The following is a 13,317-nucleotide window of genomic DNA, read 5'->3' on the forward strand; positions in this document are numbered from 1 at the left end:
GGAAAAATATTATCAAATATATTGTGGATTCGTCGAGTAGATAAGCACACTATTGGGCGACTGTTGGCTTAAATAACTGGAAGTCCGTGCACTATCTGCTAGAGCAATTTGGCCGTCTGCAGGAGATTCTCCTCGATTTGGGTTTTGGCCCTCTTATCATTTAGCTTCAGATTACTCCTATCTATTTCTACTAATGCACATGGATACGTGCATGGCTTTACCCCATCCAAAGACATTATCATTTCTTAGCAGGACCAAAACAAAGCTCCAGATTTTAGCCCGTGAATGTAGGAGCAGGCGCTCCAGCAGTGTAAATCTTCGGACTTCAAGTTTTTGGAACACCCCATGTTCTCTACTTTTTTTAGGCTCTACTCGATTATTTTTTGTTGTTTATGTTGTTCTACGGAGGTGTAATTCTTTGTATTTGTTTTGTATATATTTCCTCCCAATCTTATTGGAATGTATTTGGCAGGTTGTGATAGGCCATAATATTACTAAGCCCAAGAAATATTACAAAAACACAAAGGAAAAGAACCCCAAACCCAACAACGAACGATCCCCTAAACATATGGCGGCCAAACAAGAAAGGAATGGTCCAATATTACCCAAAATAGTATGAAAACATCCTAGCCGTCCATATATCAAGACCTCAAGTTATCCCAGTAACAAGGGGACAGATGACCCCGCCGCCCATCCGGGCCATTCAATCATTCACCGACTAGAATTCATTAATGGATAGGACGAAGATGTACAAACCCCCAAAACCTTAAAATTGGGAGCCTATAAAAGGTTTCAAAAAAGGGTTTTGGGGTACTTTCTTACTCTCTACTAGAGATGCACAAAATGCTCACCGGATCGGGTTTTGACCGGACCTTAAAAAACTCGACTTTTGACCGGTCCGGACTTTTTGGGTTTTGATTTTGACCAGATCGGGCCAGGTCAGATTTTCGATCCCGAATGTTGTGTGCATCTCTACTCTCTACAAATATACACACATCACATACACATATTTAAATAGCTCATTTTTCTTCTTCAAAAGAGACCCTTTACTTATTTTCATCTCGAAGTTGCCGCAGGGACGCTATCCCTTCTATTATGCAACAGACATCCGCCTTACAACTTAACCTTACAGGCGGAGCTGAAGTTTGGATAAGGAAATGAGAAGACCTGAGAGAAGAAAGTGAGCTATCATATTAGGCTTCTAAGCTTTTAATCTTGAAGTGTTACCAATCATTTTATAAAAAAATATTAATTATAATATATATATAATTTTTTTTGATATTTTATCAACATACTTAGCATTAATTTTGACAATTAGAAAACTGTGAACAAATAGTCTTATTAATGTATACATCAAATATTCCAAGTCGACAAACCTTTCATTATTTAATTACTCAATATTTATAAATATATTTTGATTTTTGGCATTATTATATTATTGTAACTTTAATTAAAAGAATACTTAAATTATCTTATCATAAACTAATTTTACACAAATAGACGTCTACTATATTATTTAACTTTTAGATTACTTTATTAGATTTAACAACAAACCTTGTTTGTTTCACATTTTAGGTTTTATATGTTAGCATGACTAAGACAAATAAAATAATTTTTAATCTTAAATGCATTTCATATTTAAATTATTATAAAATAGTTGCATAAATAAAAAAATCAAATAAAAAGTTTCAACTATCTAGATAGTGCTCATGAAAATAGTGAAAGGGAATTTCTTTTTCATTCAGTTTTTTTCTTAAAATTGTTCACTAACATCAACCAAACCTTACAAAAAAAAACATACATACTTTTCTTTTTATTATAATTAGTTTTTTTATATATTAGAATTTTCAAAGGAGAAAAACCATGTAAAAAGATATTTTTGTAAAATGTAACAACAGAGACATAGACCTTGTTGTATGGGCATCAAAAGTTACAAAAGAAATGAAAAAAACAAAAGCTTGGCAATCAAATCTGCCAATAAGAATAGACATTTTGGAGGCTTATGTTATCTTTGCGTACGACCGTTTATTTCCTCCCCCTGATATTGTATCTATGAAATCCACGCCTCTCATGTTGATTGACTTCATTCCTTGGCGAATTAATTATCAGATTAGTTTTGAAAAGAGCAATATTAAAAATCTCAAATAAAGATCTTAAATTTATTTTTGAATTACACTTGCCTTGTTTTAGTTGTTAGAGTTTATAAATAAAAGTTTACACTAATTAATTTATAAAAAATGAACAATTATTAGTTGACTTATTATCATTTGAGAATGGTTTCATGAACGGTTATGTAAGCTCTAAAATTATAAACACACTTTTTAAGCAATTTAAAACACATGTAATGTAAAATATAGTAATAACTACTCCATCTGTCGTAAAATAAAATAAAAGTCTATTAAAAATTTTACGCTTAGTTGAATAGAAATGATAACTCCACAAATTATTTTTCAATTTTTATTCTAAATGAAAGTATAAATATCAAATTTTAATTCAAGTTTTTTTTAAAAGTATGTGTAACTATAATTTTTGTAGGGATCATTTGAAAAATCTGAATCATTATTTTTTAATAATTAAAATTTATGAATAATTTAATTTATGAATCATTAATAAGAATGTCAAATAAGTTATTTGGCTAATCTGAATGCTTTAAAATTTTGAAAATAATATTTTTAAACTTTATAATTCAATTTTTTGTTTTTATCTGAATTTTTTATGACATATATTTTTCAAAAGATCAGTGATTGCACAGAAAACATAAATGTGTAATAGGAAAAAATACAAAAAAATGACTTATAAATTCTATGTTGTTATGTTAGTAGTACAAAATAAAAAATATTAATAATCCTATAAAATATTTTATTGACAAGAAAAATATCACATAATTTTATTTATCATTGAACATGTAACTATTTGTAATTATACTATTGAAAATTATATTAAACTATGAAAATAAACAAAGAAAGTGTCGGAGAGGTACGTAAAATAATGTGTATGAATGGTTTTGGAAGCTTTTGTTTTCTCAATTGCTAAAAAAAAATTGGGCTTGTTCAGAAAAGAGCAAATAAAAACAAATGATCTTAGCGCTTAGCTTTCCTTTTATTCAGTCAGTTAAGCCCGTTAAGTTATAAACAAATGATTCCTAAAAAGGCCTAAAATGTTAAAGGGATTTTGGGAGGGAATAATATATAATTAAAAAAATAATTTATATAAAAATATGAACCTTATATTGTAAATTTTAAATTTTCATTCTCAGAATCAAACATTTGAGATGAGTTGACGCTAGTTTACTTTAAAACTTAACAAGATCCTTTGGCTCCCTAAAAAGGCAAACCAACCAAAAGAATATTTCTAACACAATTAAATACATCGTTTAACTTATCAAAGCACAAATAAAAGTCACCAGTGGGTGAAGATTAGGTAGGTTGAGTTTTGATGTGCAATTATTACGGCATTATATAAATAGACAATTCACAGATGTATTATTAACAAAGGACTGAACCCTGACACTAACATCTGAGCTGAGCGTTGTACAGTATCTTTTAACTCTCACATGTATGTGAGCTTTCTTTTCCTATTAAAGATACTACTCCCTCCATCCCAACATATATTTGCTCTTTTGATTTTCGGTACTGTTCACTATTGACTACTAATTTGCGTCTAATATATAATATCAACATAATCATGAGTGATCTCGTTGGATTCGTATTTACTTTAATACAGTAAAAATTTTATATTTAATACTAATACGAATTTAAAGATATTAACGATCAAAAGTGTGCATTGACAAATATGTCCAATACAAAAAGTAAACGTTTTTAGGAACGGAGGGAGTAATACGTAAATCACTCTTGCAATCTTTGACAAGCATAAAGTTGATAGACTATAGTAGTATGTAGTTTGGTTAAGGTGAGTTATGGCCATGTAACTGCTTCACATGACTAGAAGATCACTGAACTAGTAGTCATTACTTGAGATGTCCTAGGCCCCCTGGATATTGACTGGTTTAACAGTTTCCTATCAACTTATTCATCACTTACATATTCATCTTTATCACTTTCAATTTTGTTGGCATTGTAATTTGATATACTGGGTCTTATTTATTATAGAGACGGGACTATATTTTATTATGGTTGATAGATGAGTATGGGAGTATGGTATCAATCAAAGTCTCTTCTTATCCTATTTGTTAGTTTCCCATCAACACACTCACCATTCACCAACAAACTTACAAAATTCAGTCCTCAAATATCACTATATCAATGATATTTGTGTTATTGTGCACAAGTTATAAACCAAACTTTTTACATGTATCAACTGTAATGAACACTGATGTTTTGAAACTTTTTAATATTATATATCTATCAAACATAAATAAATTGGTACTACATCAGCTGGGAAGGAGAAATTAATATACATTGATGAATGATGAGAGAGCAAAAAGACAAATGATATACTTCTAAATTTTATATGGAGTATGGACCATTGTTTGATTGTGTGACATGTAAATCAATCCATTCCCAAAAATTGAACAAATGAGAAAGTAGAAAAAAAACGTAGGCAGGGGGTGAGGGAATGAATGAAAAGAAATAGCAATTCTTTCAATATTCCCCAGTCCTGAAAGTCGTCGAAATTGTCTCTACATTAAGAAATCGGTAAACAAATATGCTAAAGGCAGCGGGGATCTCCGTAATGTGACCTCGTTTTGTGTGGACAAAAAAATAAAAAAATAAAAAACTCATGAGTTTTTTCAGATATTGATTCATAGACATGCCAAAAATGTTCACTCAGCATAAACTAGAATCATAAGAATAAGAAAGCCAGGGATGCTCTAGTGCTTCACTAGCAGTAATGCGTCTTAAAGGATTAATTTCGAGTAAATCCCTTAAGAAATTTGCAAGTCCAACATCAGAAATTTGCAGGTGATCCTCGAGTGATGACTCTTCCGGAATAATGTACTCCAGTTGATTGGTATCCTATACAATATTACCAGATAGAAGTTCAAAATGATTTACTAATATATGATGAGCCATTTTTCTAAACTAGCCAACTTATTTCAGGGATCCTCAAAACAATCATTCACTCTAAAAAGCAACTCCCGTGTGTTCAAATTTAGTCGTAATTCGTAAAGGATACTGACCTCATTTATGTGATACAGATCATATTCCTTTGTAAAATACTTATCTGTATCCTGTCCTGTAGCCAACATTTCCATATCTATGGGACCAAGAATTCCAATCATGCGTCCAAGTAGCATCACAATAGGTTCATTTGGAAATAGAACCTGGTAGAGTGATAGATGCTGAGAAGATAACACAAGCAAAATATTTCACAAGGTAATTACAATTTACTTGCTCTCTTACATACCTTTAATTAATCTAAATATACCATTTAGGTACTGTTTGTACCAGTACTGCTCTGATTTTAATCTCAACTGAGGCACTAAACTACAGATATGATGTCATTTATATATCTCTTTCAAGAGAAAATATCCGAATGGTGCATTCAGAAGATATCTTCAGGGTACTGATCCTAATATCCGAGTTAAGCAAGAAAGCAACCAACCTTGTGTCACAGTGGTTTCACAAAATCCACATAATACTAGCCTGTTTACTCTTATTTTTCACTACATTTCATCTTTAAGTTATTTTAAGGACTAAATTTGGATCACTTTTTAATTCATTTTCATCGAAATAATAATGCCTAGGGAAAGGACAGAACTAAAAAGTCATGGGGTTCTAGTCCTTGCAAACAAGATAGCCCCAGGATTATATGCTTGCCCTTGGTTGTAATAAATGACAGTTCTAATAAAATTCAGTCACAAAATTTTAACATAAAATGCAAAGATAGATGGTCATGTATGACAAAATTCAGTGCAAACTATAAACTAAACCAGGTAGCAGTATATCACATACCTCCCCTGTATAAAGCTCAGCCACGATACAGCCAAGAGACCAGAGGTCAATCTTCTGGTCATATGAGTGGCCAAGGATGACTTCAGGAGCCCTGTAGGACCGAGATTGCACATATAGGGACAAGTTATCACTTTGAAAACAACTGCTTCCAAGATCAATCACCTTTATCTCACATTTCCGGTAACTCTTGACTAGTATATTTTCAGGTTTCAGGTCACAATGAATAATTCCCAAGTTGTGCAGGTAAACCAATGCTTCTAAACATTGTCGAGTTATAACCTGCATACATAGTCAGAAAGCATAACATAAGGTTTAGATGCTACCCAGTTATGATTCACTATCATCTTTTATAGCCCTGATTATTGTGCTCGACATGCCACAAAATAAAAATCCATATAAGATTACTTTTTGTTCCATATAAAGCATTCAGTTTTAATTGATGGTAGCATACTTGCTATACTTTAATATCATACTCGCATTTTCACGCTATTAACTTTGAGAACCTCCTATTGTCTGGAGTTGTAATCAGAAATCTAATTCTTTATGTGGAAGATGTGAGCCATTTGGAAATCATACTCTTTTTGTAGGACGGAAGGATAATTTACACGTAACAAAGTATGGCATAGCTAACAAACCTGCAACCTGCTCATTGTGAAATAAGGCTCTCCACCAGATTCCCTGTTAAATTTCTGAAATTCATACAAGTTCGCTCGTAGAAGTTCACAAACAATGAAGAGATGCTCCTGTGAATAATTAAACACGGAAATAAGGCAACATATTCCTTCATGAAAAAAGCTAAATGATGTACCACAAATCTGCATATTGCCTAATGATTCTTTCTACATATTAAAAAGCAAAAAGCACAACACTAAATGGATATTGGTTTAAATCTTATAGCCTCATATTGACAATATGCCTGATTCACACAGAGGGTTACATGTTTGGTACTAAAAAATTGCATTTAAAAGAGACAGAAGTTCAATCGAAGCATTTCAGTGAGTCAAAAAACACTTAATCAGGATAATCCTTCTCTGTTATTCATGAACACTGAGCACATTTTCTCCTCATCTTTGTCCCGTCAACTCTTTGGTGTGACTCACTTGTTCAACATTCTCAGCTCTAATCATCCCCTAAAGAACAAAAACTTTGTTTCTCCAATAAATTTCATTTGACCTGTCTTCCAATTTTACACCCATTATGGGTAAAAAATGATATATATGGTCGATGTCCTTGCTTGTCTGTTTTTTGAGCAAATGCGGTCAAGTTCAATGCATGTGCAACAAAACCGTCTGTTTTTTTGAGCAAATGCGGTCAAGTTCAATGCATGTGCAACAAAACCGTCTGTTATAGTTCGCTTAACATAATCTATTTAATACAAATTTGTAAAGATTAGATTACTAAGAATCTAAAATATAGAAGAAATGCAACTCAGGCTTTTTTAAAACCGTCTTAGACAGGATCAGAAGTCAGAGTATTCAAGCATTGACATGGGGAGGGGCTACAAGAGGCCTGAACAATCATTAAAACTCGATGGAAATTTTATTATTAAATATTTCAGCCCTGGTCTTCTAGAGTTCTGGTTCCACCAATTTATTCAAGTCCTGTAGTAAAAGTGGAGACAGTTTCCTATGTTATGATACAAAGACGAGAGAAATCCAAGGGAAGGCCACTTACAAACAGTCCTGGGACTCACTCATATGTCTATCCGATGTCTAGCATATCTCATCAGTCATCACCAATCCATTTAAGGGTTTCAAATGGGTTTTAACTTCAAGTTTTGGTTGCGTAAAACTTATTGGATCATATGGGGGTTTATAGGCTCCTTTTAGTTTTTCATACAAGTATGTGTAAAAGTTTAACTAACGATATATTGTGGGAGATTAGTGACCTTGGATAAAAAAGAAAGGTCTGATATGTCCTCAAAAGATCTCTACTTTCCAAACTATAGATATCTTTTTTCCTTTATAAAGGTCCTAAATCGTCTTAGGTGAAAATTTAATATCCTCCTCGAACCACTATATATTTAGTAAAACCAACACACTAGTACAGTACATAAAACTGCTAAATGCTACCAAGAAAACATTAAGCAAACCAAGACGTTATGCGTGAAAGAAAAATATTCAAAAGTTTCTTAGAGTAAGTGGTTTGAGATAATTGTCAACGAATAAACCACTTTTAGTAATCCATGCTGACCATACATATACAACAGTCTCTCATTACCGAGACCTCTGGGAAGTAAAAAATCTACACAGAGAGAGAACATTGCTGCAATACTTTGCCATCTCTACAGACCAGAAAAATAATGCATTTTGTTGATTCTGATACTCTGGTAAGTATAAGAGATTGTATACCTAATGACAACGTAAAGCATCGAACCTATCAGAAAGCACACCATTCTGATTCAAGATAAGAAGGCAGGATCACCATAAGGAAAGTTGTAACAACAGATAGATTATATCGAACTATAAAAAGTATATGGAACAGCTGGTCTAGATTAATACGAAGATAATAATACAACAAAGTTAAAAGAATTATTGACAAAAAAGATGTAAAGAAATAAAGCATAAAGTGTGCAATACTGACTTGTGCAGTTATGCTGCACAATTAGTTTTTACATACCTGGTGATAGAAATAATCATAAAGACGTAGAATGTGGTGTTCGTCGCCAGGATCATGCTTGTTCACAAACTTCAAAAGTTTGATTTCATCTAAACTTTGATCAAAAAAGTCCTTGTCATTTTTAATGATCTTCAAGCAAATATCCACTCCCATTAGAAGATCATGTGCCTGGACTACTTTGCTGAAAGCAGCTGAACCAAGGTATTCTGTAATGTAATACCTTCCCGCGATCACAGTGTTCATAACAATGGGAAAATCTTTGTTCTCTTCGAATCCAGTTCTGCATTTAGTAAGATGTATTAGTTCTGTGCTACAAATTGAACTGCAATAGAAAAGCCACAGATCCCCACACATAAAGCCAAAAAAGATAAAATAACTTAAAAGATATGTCACCAACGAGAACTATTGTGAATTCTGATATAAAACACTGGCAAATGAATTATTTCATATAGACTGTTCCCAAAGAGTTTAGATATAAAACGTCCACACAAGAAATAAGTAGCAGGTCAAGATTCTCAAACCTATTCTTTCTGTGTATAATCCTTAAACTGAATACTTCATAATCCTCCTCATTAGTGTCGTAGACAAGCTCATCACCAGTAGCGCTGCCACCTTCATCGCCAGCAGTATCAATCTCATAAGAATCTTTATCTACTTTGTTGTGATCTTCACCCTCAAAGTTACATTTTTTACTTTCACAGTAACCTTCCTTACCAATATAATCATTTATTATTGAGGTGCTCTTGAGATCTCGATAAATGCAGCTCGTATCAGTTTCTAGCTCCACAGCCAGAACACATTCATTCGGTGTATCCTCTGTTGACTTGCAGTGAAAGTTGCTTTCTTTGAAATTCGTGAGAATCTGAATTTTAGAATCTCCATTGTAATAGTCTTGATCAAGATAGCTATTTTTGTCATTCTTGATTTCATCTCTATCGTAGCTGCTTTCTTTCAAGTCATAGTAATCTTTGATTTCAACACCATCTTTTACATAGTCCATAGGAGGAAAACTCCACAGCTTGTCAGCTTGATTATATTCTTGCATTGATTGACATGTATCTGACTCATGTTTGAAATCTGAATCATTGACACATTGATCCTGCTTTTGAAAAGTCATGACAAACTTGTCTTCACTAGGTTCTTCATAAAACTCGGAGCTACCCAAACAAGGAGGCATAAAATCACAGTTGTCTTCTTTGTCCTTGTACCAATTCAAGTCGTTTTGCATATCAAAGTCATGGTAATCCCGTGCTGTACCGAATTGTGACAATCTATCTGATGAAGCTTGTGAACTTGCCACTCCCACAACGTGAACTCCATACGGATTTGTGAAATCTGCACAATCATTCGACAATTCTAGCAACCACTAACCATCCATTACAGGTTCTATAATAATCACTTATGCCCTAACTGATAAGAAAACATTTTAAAGCTTTTTTTAAAAGTTCAAATCACTCACAATCCTTATCTAACTTTCTTACATATATACAATGTACTAGTTTATTTGATTGTAGCCTATGGGATCAATTTATGTCAAATTACAGAATTTCATCTCGAAAGCAGAGTAGCAGGGAATATTAATGACAACCTCTAAATAATTTCCTTCTTTAAAGAGTCATCTATCTGCACATTTTTTCATTTTGTTTGGAATGGTCTATTGCGGAAATTTTAATTTTGTCACCTCTAAATAATTTCCTACTTGATACACTCATCCAATAATATGCACATTATTTTCATATTGTTTGGAATGGTCAATTGCGGAAATTTTAATTTTGTCACGCACACAATTGAACAATCGACCTCTTGTTAGCACTCATCCAATTATGCACATTATTTTCATATTGTTTGGAATGGTCAATTGCGGAAATTTAAATTTTGTCACGCAAACAATTGAACCATCGACCTCTTGTTAGAACGAGAACAAACCACGGATCATGCAAATATGTTACAAAACTATCTACTAACTTACAAACGAACATATGCATAACATACCTGATGGGTACAAATCAGTAGTAGAAGAATCAACGCTAACAAACTCATCATTAGACGAATTCGAAACAGAATCGACATCATCCAACGCCTTCTCATGCGACCTTATAGTCAAAATCTTTAGCTCCGGTGGCGGTGGAAGCACAGGGAACAAAAATCTCTGAAAATCCACACCACCAAGTTGTGATTTCTCCATAATATCCTCCATAAGAGCAGATTCACAACCAGACAAACCATTTTTTCTCAAGAACTCCAACACAAGTTCAATGTCAGAAACAGACATGACGAAATATAAAAAAAAAACAACTTTTAATGTTTCGGCTATTATAATATAGCACGGGTTGGAGATCAACAAAAAAAAGAAAAGTAAAGAGAGGAGATAATCATAGTGAAAGGTGAGAAGTGAGTGTAGAGTAGGAGGGTTGCATTGCATAGTGTAAGTATAGAAAGAGAAGGAAAGTGAGTGTAAGAAGAGTATCTAGTACTGACTGTAAAACTCAAGGCAAGCTAACAACAACTCTCCCTCCCACCAACTTTGTGAAAGTAATGTTGGACTTGGGATTCATATGTTTTTCCCTTGTGGGTTCCATTATTACCATTTGTGGGACCACTCTTAACAGGATTATGACTCATCATCGTCCTCTTCTACCCCCTTCTTTCATTGTTTTGATTGATTTTCTTCTCTTTTCTAAATTAAGCAACTCAAAAATTTATGGAAAAATAAGAGTATAATTTCCTTTTTATTGAAGTGAATAGTGATTTGTTCCTTTTCAGTATTATCGATTTTGATCGATTAATCTCCTTGTATCTCCGATAGTTGTTGCCCATAATGGTGGATAAATAATTAAAATATTGATTATTTGAAATTTTATTAGACTTATTTCACTGGAGTTGGTTATAATAATTTGATATATTTTAAAAATAATATCTAATTATTTAGTTTGTTATAAATAAAATATTAAATTTTAATATGATAATCAGATGATTTGGCGATGCAGGTATTCAGAGATTAAATTAATTTGGCCAAAATCGATAAATTATCTATTATTTTAGCTAATAATTTTGAGCATAATATTTTTAAATAATTTTTATAATTATAATTATGATATGTCACAAAAAAAAATTAACTAAGTAATTGTATCATGGGAAATGTTTTTAGCCTTACTTTTAGTAAATTGCAATTAGGCCAAGATAATCTTTGACAATATGACAAACTTTCAGGAAAGTCGTTCATAGAATCAGAACAATAGAACATTGATGGACCATGTAATTTTCTTTTTCTTCTAGAATAGGGACCATGTGATTTAGAAGTTTATATATACGTTGTCTATTATACTGTTTTAATAAATAAAAAATTACTTAAGCTTTTCAAATTAAGTTTGATGGGACTTTTCTGGCCGAAACTAAAAAAAACTCACTTCACAAAAAAATTCAAGCAAAGCTATCATGTAGAACTTGCTTAGAGGAAGGTGTAAGGAAAGAGGAAGGTGCAAGGCTGTATTTCAGAAACTTTTTTTGAAACAAGAAAAAAAAAATGTGAAGAATAAATTTTTTCAACTTGTTCCTGAACAATTTTACTAAAGAAAGGAAAAGAAAGCTGTAGATTTGGGAATAAATTTTCTTTATTTTTGTTTTCAAAATTTCTTCCCACTTTTGGAAAGATTAGGAGAAAAAAAAATAGTTATTTTTTATTCTTTTCTTTTCTACCCTAAATTCGGGAACACAACCTTACTTTAAAGAAATTATTTACGTAAACAACTTGGATATTTAGTGAATAATGCATTCGAGACAATATCTTTTAAGTAGTGCTTTTACTGACAAATCAAATGCAGTATCACAATTAAAACCACTTATTATATGGTCAATTAAAATTAGTGATGATGTCAACGTACTCCTACAATAAAAAAAGTTAGGATTATACCCTTTGATAACAACAAAATCCAACCTATAATAAACTTTAATTCGCCATCTTCAAATAGACAAATGTCATATCACATGTAAGATTTAAATCAACATATTTAAATTTAATTATATTGTCATAAGTGATCAACTTCTCCTTATCTTCCATCTAACCCAAATCCTTATACTTGAGCATATATTTTTTTAATTTAGTGGTCAATTTTTTAACATGTATAAATTTTAATTAGAGGAAGTGCAACACCATTTTCGTTACAAATGACATTAACTTACAAAAGATTATAATAGCATTATACTATCTCCGTCCCATTTTACATATCTCTTTTGGGAAAAAAACGCATATTAAGAAAAAGGTTAGTTGGATAACATTTTCAACAAAATATCTCATTAAATGCATTGAAAAAAGAGAATATATACTAATTTTAGAAAGTCAAATCTTGGAAATAACAAATCTAAGAATAATTTTAAAAAATTATGCTTAAATTTATATTAAAAGAAGAGAGGAACAAGTAATTTGGTACAATATTTTTTTCCAAAAGAGACATGTATATTGGGACGGAATAAGTACTTATTTACGAATTGAAATATTTCAGAATCAACTTCATCTCCGCAAAGCCAGCCCACAAATCTCAATTGAAACATTAAAATTTCATATGCACATGAGTTTTTATATATAAGGATGGACATTGACTCTGATCCGTTCAATTTATCCCGATCCTCACGCTGAAAATGACGGAAATTCAGTAATTTTTCGTGTACGGCAGAAAAACGGAAATGATTTCATTCCCAATCAAAACATGACGTGTTTGGGAAATCTATTAGGTGGGCTTATTAATTTATAAGCCCGTAACAATTTATCGACGAGTGTTTGTTTATC

The 13,317-nt window shown here is 32.0% G+C and overlaps 1 protein-coding gene across 2 annotated transcripts; it reads right to left on the bottom strand.

Moving 5' to 3' along the window:
• Positions 1 to 4,431: 4,431 nt before the first annotated feature.
• On the bottom strand, positions 4,432 to 11,067 carry LOC141692860 (uncharacterized). 2 transcript variants are annotated; one of them, XM_074497804.1, is made up of 7 exons: positions 10,527 to 11,067; positions 9,056 to 9,869; positions 8,535 to 8,814; positions 6,551 to 6,658; positions 5,916 to 6,194; positions 5,141 to 5,302; positions 4,432 to 4,976 (listed from the first exon to the last, which is right to left on the bottom strand). In XM_074497804.1, the coding sequence occupies exons 1-7, from the start codon at positions 10,954 to 10,956 to the stop codon at positions 4,788 to 4,790; spliced, it is 2,262 nt and encodes a 753-aa protein (XP_074353905.1). In that variant the 5' UTR covers positions 10,957 to 11,067; the 3' UTR covers positions 4,432 to 4,787. The 2 variants fall into 2 exon arrangements, with proteins under 2 accessions (XP_074353905.1, XP_074353906.1); XM_074497805.1 differs by having other exon boundaries at positions 5,141 to 5,284; positions 10,527 to 11,066.
• Between the last annotated feature and the right edge of the window lie 2,250 nt (positions 11,068 to 13,317).

The sequence above is a fragment of the Apium graveolens genome, chromosome 10, assembly GCF_009905375.1.
Source record: "Apium graveolens cultivar Ventura chromosome 10, ASM990537v1, whole genome shotgun sequence".
In the NCBI taxonomy this organism is placed as follows: domain Eukaryota; kingdom Viridiplantae; phylum Streptophyta; class Magnoliopsida; order Apiales; family Apiaceae; genus Apium; species Apium graveolens.

Bases quoted from the DNA above. Each gene is read 5' to 3' on its own strand.
- LOC141692860 (XM_074497804.1), bottom strand. From the start codon at position 10,956: ATGCAATGCAACCCTCCTACTCTACACTCACTTCTCACCTTTCACTAT. The intron at 8,815-9,055 runs GTTTGAGAATCT...TACTAAATGCAG, and splicing joins ATTATACACAGAAAGAATAG to AACTGGATTCGAAGAGAACA. The intron at 6,659-8,534 runs GTATGTAAAAAC...AATTATTCACAG, and splicing joins ATGATTATTTCTATCACCAG to GAGCATCTCTTCATTGTTTG.